Source organism: Spea bombifrons, chromosome 1 (assembly GCF_027358695.1).
Source record: "Spea bombifrons isolate aSpeBom1 chromosome 1, aSpeBom1.2.pri, whole genome shotgun sequence".
NCBI classification, from domain to species: Eukaryota; Metazoa; Chordata; class Amphibia; order Anura; family Pelobatidae; genus Spea; species Spea bombifrons.
The window spans coordinates 76,316,049-76,329,487 of NC_071087.1; the positions used below are offsets into that span (position 1 = coordinate 76,316,049).

A 13,439-nucleotide genomic window follows, 5' to 3' on the forward strand; every position below is an offset into this window, starting at 1 on the left:
GTTACACTGTTGTATTGGACCACAACACCTATCACGTTCAGCCAGGCAGTCGAGCTGGAATCTTCTAAAGCTAGAATACACCTGACAGTCGTAATGGACCGGTTAACTATAGCAAACTATATAAACGTGCGAATGTTAGCCTTTAACCTTTTAAGTGCGATGACTTGTAAGCACTGCCAATTAAAGGGTTAGAAGCAGTGGCGACTCTAGAAACAATATATAGGGGGGCACACAAGATACCACAGTCAAACTGATGGGGGCATTCCTAATTTCCAAAAGTAATGTGCTATGGAATTATACTTTTGTTATTGAGCTAAAATAATACTTGATCATTCAACATGGGAAGCCTGAAGCCATCAGGATGGATTTTTCACACTGCATTGTCGTTTATACCCCCCTTAGTGTTTTTGCCCCTTGTGTATTGATGCCCCTGCTGCCCATATATATTAATATTAGCCCCAGTTGCCGATATCAGGTATAGATCAACACATTAACACACAAACCAAGCTTTGCATGTATAGATCAACTGAAATTCACTTGTGATCTCAGCACTGAAGGTATATATCAAATAAACAGAATCAGACATACAAATCCTGTATTTGCAGGTATACAATAGTATATGAAACGTAGCATTGCAGGTATAGATCAAATAAATACATGGAAACAGCATTGCAGGTATTAATCAACTGAATAAGACATGCAAACACTGTATTTGCAGGTATACATAAATAATGTATGGAAATATATAGATATGGATCTACAGAATAAGGCAAAAACCCAGTTTTGCAGGTATAGATCAATTGGAATTCACATAAAAACACGTCATTAAAAGGTATATTTAAAACCCCCTAAATCACAGGCATAGATCACAGGTTGCACACCCCAAAGCCAACCCTGGTGTCCACACTGCCCACACAGCAATCACACTCCTATCATACCCAGGCAACCGGTAAATGCTGGTACCTAGGCATGATGGGATTGCTGTTAGCAATCACACTCCTATCATGCCAGGTCAGCCAGTACATGCTGGTACAGGGTGGCTGTAAGTGATGTGTAGACCCCATACTGCTGGCAGCATCAAGACACAAGGGGGGCAGCTAGCAAGGTTTCAGCATGTACTGGCTGACTTGGCATGATAGGAGTGTGATTGCTAACAGCAATCAAAGTCCCATCATGCCTAGGTTCCAGCACTTACACATCCAACCAGTAAATGCTGGAACCTAAGCATGATGGGACAGTGATTGCTGTTAGCAATCACACTCCTATCATGCCAAGTCAGCCAGTACATGCTGGTACAGGGTGACTGTAAGTGATGTGCAGACCCCATACTGCTGGCAGCATCAATACACAAGGGGGGCAGCTAGCTAGGTTTCAGCATGTACTGACTGACCTGGCATGATAGGAGTGTGATTGCTAACAGCAATCATAGTGCCATCATGCCTAGGTTCCAGCACTTACACATCCATGCTATCACACACACACTCATTCATTCATATACTCATTCATTCACAGATTCATTCCCTCAATCACGCATACTCATTCAAACACCCTCCCCACCTCCTTACCTGCACTGCAGCTCCTCGATGCCGCTCACAGACTTCAGCAGAGGGCGCGGCGTACTGCACAGAGAAAGCAGGACTGGAGCAGAGTCATGTGATGTCACGTGAACTCTGCTAGGTTCCGCTTCCTCTATGCAGTACAGAAGACCCTCCTACAGGTGAGTAGCAGGGCTGGAGTTGCCCTGGCTGCCGATCTTACGTGGGCCGCACCCTCTCTCTCCTCCGCATTAAAAAAATAATAATAATAATTAAAAAAAAGACAGGATTTAAAGTCGCTACACACGCTTGACACCATCTGAACCAAATAAGTTTATCTTGGTCTCATTGACCACAGGACATGGTTCCAGTAATCCATGTCCTAAGTCTGCTTGTCTTCAGCAAACTGTTTGCAGGCTTTCTTGTGCATCATTTTTAGAAGAGGCTTCCTTCTGAGACGACCAGTTTGATGCAGTGTGCAGTGTATTGGTTTGAGCACTGACAGGCTGACCCCCCCACCCTTCAACCTCTGCAGCAATTCTGGCAGCACTCATAGGTCTATTTCCCAAAGACAACATCTGGATATGACGCTGAGCACGTGCACTCAACTTCTTTGGTCTACTATGGCGAGGCCTGTTCTGACTGGAACCTGTCCTGTGAAACAGTTCTATGGTCTTGCCCAACGTGCTGCAGCTCAGTTTCAAGGTCTTGGCAATCTTATAGGCCATCTTTATGTAGAGCAACAATTATTGTATTCAGATCCTCAGAGTTCTTTGCCATGAGGTGCCATGTTGAACTTCCAGTGTCCAGTATGAGAGAATGTGAAAGCGATAACACCAAATTTAACACACCTGCTCCCCATTCACACCTGAGACCTTGTAACACTAACGAGTCACATGACACCAGGGAGGGGAAATGACTAATTGGGCCCAATTTGGACATTTCCACTTAACGGTGTTCTCACTTTTGTTGCCAAGGTTTAGACATTACTGGCTGTGTGTTGAGTTATTTTGAGGGGACAGCAAATTTACACCGTTATATAGGCTGTACACTTACTACTTTACATTGTAACAGAGTGGCATTTCCTACCTTTAAATCCTTTGAAATAATCACCCCTAAATCGCTTACCTCACACGTTGAGGTTAAGACAGTATCAAATATTCTATACTCTGCTCTTGGCTTTTTATGCCCTAGATACATTACTGACCATTTTTCCAGTTTACCATTTGCCATTTGGTTTATCCCCATGAGTATTTCATGAGTGTTTCCAAGCCAAGATTTTTATCACCGGTTCTCCAGGTCAACACTCAAATCCTCCGGGTGGCGAAAGCGTGGTCCTGATACGTCCCACTCCCTGCCCATTTCCTCTTTAAATAAGGGAGTTTCCTGTAATGTTAGCGGAAACACAGTCCTGCCCACGCCCTACAAGGGTAGCTGGAGCCCACAAGTTCCTAGGTATGTTCATGACATACCAGGCACGTCGCTTGTCAGCAGGATGTTTTTCCATGACGTGCCTGGCATGTCAATTGTTGTCAAGGGGTTAAATTATCATGGTGTCAAACTGCATAACAGTGTAGAGTCTCCCCGAATCTTGCCTCAGTATACTTAATGCCAGTCAGCTACAGCGCTTACCCAGCGTATGTTGTAGAGGGGTCTAATGAGAAAATGCCTGGGAAAAAATCTGGTTCATTTCAATGGTAGTACTTTCCTGCCACTGCTTCAAGTAGCCAGTAGCATTGAGAATCAGACAAGGTGGCAGAGGGCTTCATACAAGGCTGGAGGTCTGCAGTTAGCCGTGGCCGCTGTCGTTAAAGTGCCAGAGCCATCTCATTAGTTCTCAGTCCAGCCCTGTCAATGTCACATCCCATCACTGCAAGCCAGTGTGCACCACACCATCACCAGGTGCTTATTGACTAAAGCAGGCAATCAGAGTATCTGAAATTATCAGGTTTGTTCCTGCAACCAGCATCCACACTTCCCCCTCATTTGCTTTTTTATGATATGCTTGTGTTCTGGTGTTGTAGCTTGCAAACATTACCCTGTCACGTAGAATCACTTTATCTACTGTATGGACTGAAAAGCGGTTTACAAATGGATAGTAGACAATGCATGAATTAATATGACTACCAACCCATCGTAGCATTATCGGGCTTCTTCTTCAAGATAAAATTACTGCAGGATAGTTTTCAGTATTAGTGGCTTTGTGCTGACAGATCGAGCGTAATGACATGGGCATTCTCTTCCATTAGGTATCAGCGCCGAGACTCTCCAGCAGCACTTGGGAGGAGAGAAGAGACCCACTAAAAAAAAAATATTAAAAAAAAAATTTTCAATACCACCAAACCCCTTAAGACAGTAGTATTAAAAAATACAATACAGGGTAATATGTTGTGAGGTCCTGCTGGGATTGCTCCCTGTTCAAAAACTAAAAATGTAATGAAGAAAATGGAAAACAAACTTTATAGGAAGCCCAATGATCTCAGAATGACATCACTGGCCTACATAAGATAAAAGAGCTAATATAAGTAAAAAGATATGTGCACACACTTTTACGCTACAAGTACAAGGAACAAATATATATTTGTTATATATAACAAAAAACCTTTACTACATACAAACCCAATTAAGCCAGTAACATTAAAAAATACAATATAGCATAATATGTCAGGGATGAATACGGTTCTCTAGAACGTATGTATGTTAGGTATTACAGTGATCAGGGAACGTTGCTGAACACAAATTGGGACATTGTTCAGCAGTGCGACCTACTGTGGAGAAGCAAATGTAAAAAAATAAATTCTAGTTTAGCACTTACAAGTTTTATGTTTTTAAACGAAAGCCTTACTAAAAAAAAAAAAAAAAGTCTAGTTTGTGTAGGTAAAGAACGGGGCGTTGAAGCTGAACCAGCTCCAGTATTTTACATAGGTAAAAGGCGCATTCCTGGGGGCCTTTAGCATCTGCCCCTTGAGCCTGCAGCAACCATGGTCGCAAGGGTCACATCACGTTATTCTAACATAGTAACATAGTAACATAGTTCATAAGGTTGAAAAAAGACCAAAGTCCATCAAGTTCAACCTATATACATATTGTGTCCCTACCGTGTTGATCCAGAGGAAGGCAAAAAACCCTTATGAAGCAGATGCCAATTGCCCCATACCAGGGGGAAAATTCCTTCCCGACTCCAAATATGGCAATCAGAATAAATCCCTGGATCAACGTTCTGTCCCTATTAATCTACTATCCATAACTTGTGATATTATTGCTTTCAAGAAACACGTCCAGGCTCCTTTTAAACTCTTTTATTGAGTTTACCATTACCACTTCCTCTGGCAGAGAGTTCCATAGTCTCACCGCTCTTACTGTAAAGAACCCCCGTCTGTGCTGGTGTAGAAACCTTCTTTCCTCCAGCCGTAGAGGATGTCCCCTTGTTATAGATACAGTCCTGGGTATAAATAGGTCCTGGGAGTGATCTCTGTACTGCCCCCTTATATATTTATACATAGTTATTAAGTCCCCCCTAAGCCGTCTTTTCTCCAAACTAAATAACCCTAATTCTGATAATCTTTCTGGGTACTGCAGTCCTTCCATTCCCCTTATTACTCTGGTTGCCTGTCTTTGAACCCTCTCCAGTTCCACTATATCTTTCTTGTACACTGGTGCCCAGTACTGTACACAGTATTCCATGTGTGGTCTGACTAGTGACTTGTACAATGGTAGAATTATTTCCTTGTCGTGGGCATCCATGCCCCTTTTGATGCACCCCATGATTTTATTTGCCTTAGCAGCAGCTGCCCGACACTGGTCGCTACAGTTAAATTTACTGTTAACCAAGACTCCTAAGTCCTTTTCCATGTCAGTCGTCCCCAGTGTTTTCCCATTTAATACATATTCCCAGCCTGGATTTTTCTTCCCCATGTGCATAACCTTACATTTATCCGTGTTGAACCTCATCTGCCACATCCCAGCCCAAGCCTCCAACCTATGCAGATCCATTTGTAATCGTGCACTGTCCTCTATTGTGTTAACCACGCTACAGAGCTTAGTATCGTCTGCAAAGATTGATACTTTACTATACAATCCCTCTACAAGGTCATTAATAAATATATTAAAAAGAATAGGACCCAAAACTGACCCCTGTGGTACCCCACTAGTAACAGTCACCCACTCAGAGTATGTACCATTAATAACCACCCTCTGTTTCCTATCACTGAGCCAGTTACTTACCCACATACACACATTCTCCCCCAGCCCAAGCATTCTCATTTTATGTACCAGCCTTTTATGTGGCACCGTATCAAATGCTTTGGAAAAATCAATATATACGACATCCAGCGATTCTCCCCGATCCAGTCTTGAGCTCACCTCCTCATAAAAGCTGATCAGGTTAGTTTGACAGGACCGATCCCTTGTAAACCCATGCTAATATGGAGTCATACATTTATTTTCATTGAGATACTCCAAAATAGCATCTCTTAGGAAACCCTCAAACAGTTTACATACAACAGAAGTTAAACTAACAGGCCTATAATTCCCCGGGTCACTTTTGGTCCCCTTTTTGAATATTGGCACAACATTTGCAATGCGCCAGTCCTGGGGAACAGACCCGGTCACTATAGAGTCCTTGAATATTAGAAATAGGGGTCTGTCTATTACATTACTTAACTCCCTTAGAACGCGGGGGTGAATGCCATCTGGACCTGGTGATTTGTCTATTTTGATTTTTTTTAGGCGGCACTGCACTTCTTCCTGGGTTAGACAGGCGACATGTACTGGGGCATTTATCTCATCCTGCTGTATATTACCTGGCATTTCATTTTCCTCTGTGAATACAGCAGAGAAGAATATATTTAATAGATTCGCTTTTTCCTGATCCCCATCTATAACGTCTCCCTCATTACTTTTTAAGGGGCCGACGCTTTCATTTTTAACCTTTTTACTATTTATATAGTTAAAGAACATTTTGGGGTTTGTTTTACTCTCTTTGGCAATGAGTCTTTCTGTCGCCACTTTTGCTGCTTTTATCTGATTTTTACATATTTTATTTTTTTCCCGATAGCTTCTTAGTGCTTCCTCACTGCCTTCCTGTTTTAGTAGCTTAAATGCCTTTTTTTGCCATTTATTGCCACCTTTACATTTTTATTTATCCACATTGGTTTTTTCTTGCTCCTGACACTTTTATTCCCATACGGTATGTACTTTTCACAGTGAGAATTTAAGATATTTTGAAAAATCTCCCATTTAGTATCTGTGCTTTTGTTTTTGAGGACATTTTCCCAATTTACAGTGTTAAGGGCTTCTCTTAGTTGATCAAACTTTGCCTTCCTAAAGTTCATAGTTCTTGTGGCTCCTCTAAGAGTTCCCTTATTGAACGACAAGTTATAATGTATTATATTGTGATCACTATTTCCTAGGTGCCCTCTGACATGCACATTAGTTACTCTGTCAGGTCTGTTGGTTAATATTAAATCCAGTAGAGCGCCCCCTCTGGTTGGGTCCTGTACCATTTGGGACAGATAATTATCTTTACTTATAGTCAGAAAGCGGTTTCCTTTATGAGATTCACAGGTCTCGGTTTCCCAGTTTATGTCGGGATAGTTAAAGTCCCCCATAATAACCACCTCATTGTGATTTGCTGCCTTGTTTATTTGCTTTAATAATTGATCTTCTGCTGCTTCAATTATATTTGGTGGCTTATAGCAAACCCCGATCAGTATTTTATTATTTTTCTTTCCATATATTTCTACCCATAATGACTCCACATCATCATTTCCCTCACATATATTCTCCCGCAGTGTGGCCTTTAGGCTGGACTTTACATAAAGGCAAACTCCTCCCCCTTTTCGTTTTTTTCGATCCTTCCTGAATAGACTATAACCCTGTATGTTAACCGCCCAGTCATAGCTATCATCCAACCATGTCTCTGTTATACCCACTATGTCATAATTTTCTGCAGACATTATTAACTCCAGTTTGCCAGTTTTATTGGTCAGACTTCTGGCATTAGTAAGCATACAATTTAGAGGTGTATGGTTTTTTCTCCTATCAAGCCTATCCCTATTAACTATTCTAACCCCTCCCTCCGCTCCACCCCCAGGTACATTTATATGCCCCAGCTCTCTATCTATACTATCTTCCCCTTCTATATTGTAGTTTCCCTCCCCCCCTTTCCCTAGTTTAAACACTCCTCCACCCTTCTGGCCATCTTCTCCCCGAGTACAGCTGCACCCTCCCCATTGAGGTGCAGCCCGTCCCTACCGTAGAGCCTGTATCCGACAGAGAAGTCGGCCCAGTTCTCCATGAACCCAAACCCCTCCTTCCTACACCAGCTTCTGAGCCACTTGTTTAGCTCCCTAATCTCCCGCTGCCTCTCTGGTGTGGCACGTGGTACAGGTAATATTTCAGAAAATACTACCTTGGAGGTCCTTGCCTTGAGCTTGCTACCTAAGTCCCTGAAATCATTTTTAAGGACACTCCGCCTACCTCTTACTTTGTCATTGGTGCCAATGTGCACCATGACAGCTGGGTCTTCTCCAGCCCCTCCCAGTAATCTGTCAACCCGATCCGCGATGTGCCGAACTCGAGCGCCAGGCAGACAACACACTGTTCGGCGATCCCGGTCTTTGTGACAGATTGCCCTGTCTGTCCCCCTAATAATAGAGTCCCCTACTACCAGCACCTATCTGGCCTGCCCTGTGCTCGTCCTTCCCTCCTTACTGGAGCAGACACCGCTCTGGAGGTCAGAGGCAGTGACTTGCTGCAGTATTGCTAACTCTGAACTAACATCCCCCTCATCTGCCAACCGGGCAAACTTGTTGGGGTGTGCTAGATCAGGACTAGCCTCCCTGGCGCTTTTCCCCCTACCCCGCCTTCTAACTGTAACCCAGCTAGCTGCCTGACTGTCCTGTACCTCCATCCCGCTATCCTCCCCCACCTCTACCCGCGAGAGAGCTTGCTCAGTGAGCAGCAGACTCCTCTCCAAGTTGTCAATAGATCTCAGTGTTGCCAGTTGCTCCTCTAGACTCAGGATTTGTGCTTCCAAATGAGCAACCTGCACACATCTCGCACAGCAATATGCACCCTCGAAGCGCTGATCAAGGATTGCATACATTGAGCAAGATGTACACCTGACCGCATTGTCAAACATGGAGGACATCTTGGCAATGGGGATAGCTCAAATAACTGGCAAAAACAGACAGTAAGGTGCAAAATATATATAAATATATATGGAATAACAAGGATGTATACTTTCCCCTCCTTTTTGCTTTTTAACTCCTTCTTTGCTTGTAACTCCTCACTTAGAGATGTCACTTAGGAGATTCGCCCCAGCTCAGGATTCGCTTGTGTGTCCAAGCTAAATGCAACTGCTACGTTTCTGTGAAGAGTTGTTCAAGGCAGAGGTAATTTGCCGGCCCGTGCCTACGAGCGCCTCAGAGAAATCTGCAGTTGAGGTAAGGGGGGGGGGTGTTTGCATGAATGAGCATGTGTGAATGAAGGTGTGTAAATGAGTGAATTACCGTACTTGCCGGCGTATAACACGCACCCTCCCCAGGACCGGAAGTGAGGGAGACGTCGCTGCAAATCGTGCAGCTCTAGGATTTATCGGCGTATAACACGCAGGTAGGGTTTCAGCTTCGTATTTAGGTTTAAAAAGTGCGTGTTATACGCCGATAAATACGGTAATGAGCATCTGTGAATTAATCTGAGTGAATGAATATATGTGAATACATGAGAGTATTTGTGAAGGAGTATCTGAATAAGTGAAAAAAAAATTGTGAATGGGCATCTGTGGATGAATGTGTGTGATAGCAAGGACATGTAAGTGGGGGTTGTAGTTTAGTAGAATAAAAAGAGTGGAAGAGGAACATATGATGAGTAGAAAATACATCTAAGGGTTTAGATTAAAGAATACAAAGGCAGAATATTTGGTGGGGTGTGTTTTTTTTGTTTTGTTTTTACATTTCCACATCCTTTATTGCATTGTAAACAAGGGGTTAAGTCTCTAAAAATGGTTTCAAAAGAAAGCCATATCTGTCCTTAAACACTTTATTACCCCCTACTTCTGCACATCCTTTACTTGTATAAGTGTGCACATGAGTGAGTCGCAAAAACTGGTTTTGATTTTTCCAAACAGTATTTATTTTTTCTTTTGCATTAAGATCCAAAGTTTGGGGGTTATTGTACAATGTATCCAATAGAGTATTTAATGCCTTTGTGTCAATGTATATTCCTACAAAGAATACATATGGCAAAACATGTGATATCATAAACCTGTGTCTTTTATTGTAAGGCATCATTTTCCACCAAGGAACAGCCGACAACAAATTCATAAATTAATCCCACACATTTCATTTTTATGTATACATCACTCTAAACCAAGTCCAAGTTAATGTTAACAGTACAGTCTCTGGAAGCTGATCCAGTGTTTTCATTAAAATAAGGTAACCAGCTTCTTTAAATCGTTGGTCCTCAAATAATAAAAATATAAACATGATCATTGAAGAAAAACCTCTTCTGTGGACTGTGACCAAGGCAGCACTTTAAAAAAAAAAAATAAGAAAAATATGCAGAGATGGCAAACTACCGTATTGGCTCGAATATAGGCCGCACTTTTTTCCCCCACTTTAAGTCTTTAAAGTGGGGGTGCGGCCTATATTCGGGGTCTAGCGCCCAACGGGCAGGCAGCAGGGTTAGGATACAGATCCCCCGCAGCGGTGCAGGGGACCTGCATCCTACTCTCTGATACGCTCAGACAGCCTCCCCTGCCAGCACTTCCCACGGGGGAGGGCCGGCACGGGAGGTTGCCTAAGCGCATCGTGCAGACGTTACCGGCAGCAGCGATGCGCGTAAACAGCCTCCGCTGCCGGAAAATATATACAATATAAAGTTGTATACGCGTATTGCGTAGATGTACCCCGCCGGCCCAAAAGACACCCGGGAGTCTGCTCTGGTAAGTCGGGGGGGGGGAGGCAGAGTGGCAGCATATCTCGGGGGGGGAGGACAGTGGCAGCATATCTCGGGGGGAGGGGGACAGTGGCAGCATATCTCGGGGGGAGGGGGGACAGTGACAGCATATCTCGGGGGGGGACAGTGACAGCATATCTTGGGGAGGAGGACAGTGACAGCATATCTCGGGGGGAGGAGGACAGTGACAGCATATCTCAGGGGGAGGAGGACAGTGACAGCATATCTCGGGGGGGAGGAGGACAGTGGCAGCATATCTCGGGGGGGAGGAGGACAGTGGCAGCATATCTCGGGGGGGGGAGGAGGACAGTGGCAGCATGTCTATTAAAAAAACTTTTTCTTTAAAAAAAGCACCCAACTTTTACGGTGCGGCCTATATACGGGGGCGGCCTATATCCGAGCCAATACGGTACTACTGTAGTTAAACTTTTCCATCAAGAGGCTTTGGCAGAGATGCAGCTGTTTTTGTAGGTGGGTTTGGGGTACTTGCATGTTTTTCATCTGGTGCAATGCCTTCAACAGGCTCGTCTACCTACAAGTAAGCAGAAATAAAAAAAAAAAAAATTATATACTGCTTTGAATATTTAGAAAAGAAAAAGCCTGAATATAAGACTACCCTATAGGAAAAAGTTTTACTAGCAAATATTAATCCACATGTAAACTATGTTTCCATATTTAATAACTATGTATTTTTTGTTTTTTTGTCCTTTTATTTGTCAACCTGCCCCACAGCTTGCTATTCTGCTCCCCAGATATGCCTTATACCCCCCCTATATGCCACTCTGCCCCCCAGATGTGCCTTATAACCCCCCTATATGCCACCCTGTTTTCCTGATATGTCTTATACCCCCTATTTACCACTCTGCCCCCCAGATATGCCTTATTCCCACCGATTTACCGATTCATCCCTAGACTTGTCTCCCCGTGCTCCAGACTCCCTGGTGTCAAGTAGGGGCAGCAGGTTACATCTGTGCGATGCGCACAGACAACCTCCGTTGCTACCTGGGACCTCCGTCGGGGCTTCTACGAGTGAGCACCGGAAGGCACTTCGGGTTGCAGTGGAGGTTGTCTGTGGGCATCGTGCAAACATTCACCGGCTGCCAGAGAGGAAGATCCAGGTAGTCAAATAGAGGTCTGACTACAAGACTACGATCCAGATCCCCCGCAGTGCTGCAGGGGACCAGGATCCTCCTCTCCGGCAGCCAGTGAATGTCCACGTGATGCGCGTAGACAACTTCCGCTGCAGGCCGGTAGTTCCACCGGGGCTTCTATGGTGGAGCGCCGGAAGGTCATGTCATGTCACGCTGGCGCTCCGTTACAGAAGCCCTGGCAAAAGTGCCGGCCGCAGCAGAGGTTGTCTGCATGCATCGTGCTAGAGAGGAGGATCCAGGTCCCCTGCAGCGCTGCGGGGGATCTGGATTGTAGTCTTGTAGTCAGACCTTTATTTGGAGGTCTTATTATAAGACAGACTTGAATATAAGACTAGCAAATATGGTAATAGTTTCAAAATTATGCATTTTTCTATTTTTAATTAACTCTTAAATATCCCTTACAGTGCAGGTTTGCAGGATCTCTGCCGATTAGATGATTACCAGAGGAGACAGTTTTGTTAGTACTTACAGGCTACCAAGAAAGTCAGAAATCTGTAGCTGGGGTTTTAAGGGATCATAGTTTTAAGGTTTCTTAAAAGAAAGGCAGAACATTATTATATTTTTGCTCACAGTACATCAGCATGACTAGCTAGGAAAAGGGGGAGGGACACACAAGCACGTTGTAGGCAGGACAAGGAGTATAATAAGATCACACTGCAGCTTGATCATAACACTTAAAGCTAAAAAGTAAAATTTACAAAACAAAGCGATGCCCTTGAACAGTACAAGTTTGACTTTAATACGCTACAAGGTCTTACCCTGTGTTTGAGGTATGAAAGGTAAGTGTCCCACCCCACAGTTATCACATTGATGTAAATCACACGGTACTTTGGAGGAAGGAAGTAGAAATTGATCATTTGAGCTGCAGGCCACACAGTCCAGTCTGCCTAGGGGGAATAAAAGAAAAAAAATATATTGGCCAATTTGTAACGTTAAAGCAGTTTTATTGCATCGGACGAAGACAATGTAAGTGACAGGTGAGTTTGTAGACAGCAAGCTTGTTTTAAAATGATATAGATTATTGCTTAGTGGTATAACTTCGTATTGGTAAAAGGCGTATTTAGTGTTTGGTGAATTCTACATGTCAGGCATATGATTGCCATCTATTCATTTTCTTAGAAAATGCATAGATGAAATTATTACCTGAAGAGGCAGCCCTGATGCTGCAACAGCCCTTCTACTCCACGGTTTGACTATTCTTACCAAGGATTGGTTGAAAACATCTCCTACACGGCATTTATCTGCTCGATGATGTATCGGCATAATCCCCCATGCATATGCTAAACAGACAACACAGAAAATGTAAAGTGACCATGCACCTATCATATGAAGGCACATGCGCATATTAAGTTCAGCACATGGCTGAAGTTTCCTAGTAACAAAACATTTTACATAAAATATAATTTCACTTTTAAAGTAGCTAGCAGTGCAGAGATAGAATAGTTTTCCACCTTCTGTTCATCCACCATGTGTTTTTCTCATTATAGCTCATTTATGCCACGTGAAGTGTTAGTGGTAGAAAATGTGAGTTATGCTGCAAAGTTCACAACTTCCGCAGCAACCTTTATCATTAACCATTGCACATGATGCAAGTAGCTTTAACCAACTGACTATAAAGCCAACTGTGACATTACATATGACTTGCTTCTTCTGTCTGAAAGGTTCAGGGACAGTTTCACATATTGTACGACATGGGCAGCTTGTTTTTTTTTTCCAGCATATGGATACAATCTACAATTCCCGAGAGTGCATCTTGACTGTATATTTTGAGTACAAAAGCAAATTCCCTTTA

The 13,439-nt window shown here is 43.4% G+C and overlaps 1 protein-coding gene across 3 annotated transcripts in view; it reads right to left on the reverse strand.

The window, feature by feature from the left end:
- Positions 1 to 13,439, reverse strand: part of MPV17L2 (MPV17 mitochondrial inner membrane protein like 2) — a 153,242-nt gene that overhangs the window by 137,228 nt on the left and 2,575 nt on the right. For all 3 annotated transcript variants that reach the window (XM_053464108.1, XM_053464100.1, XM_053464116.1), the window contains exons 5-6: positions 12,406 to 12,534; positions 10,905 to 11,028 (exon numbers count right to left, since the gene is read on the reverse strand). In XM_053464108.1, the coding sequence (XP_053320083.1) occupies positions 10,918 to 11,028; positions 12,406 to 12,534 (240 nt within the window). In that variant the 3' untranslated portion in view covers positions 10,905 to 10,917. The remainder of the gene's footprint in view (positions 1 to 10,904; positions 11,029 to 12,405; positions 12,535 to 13,439) is intronic.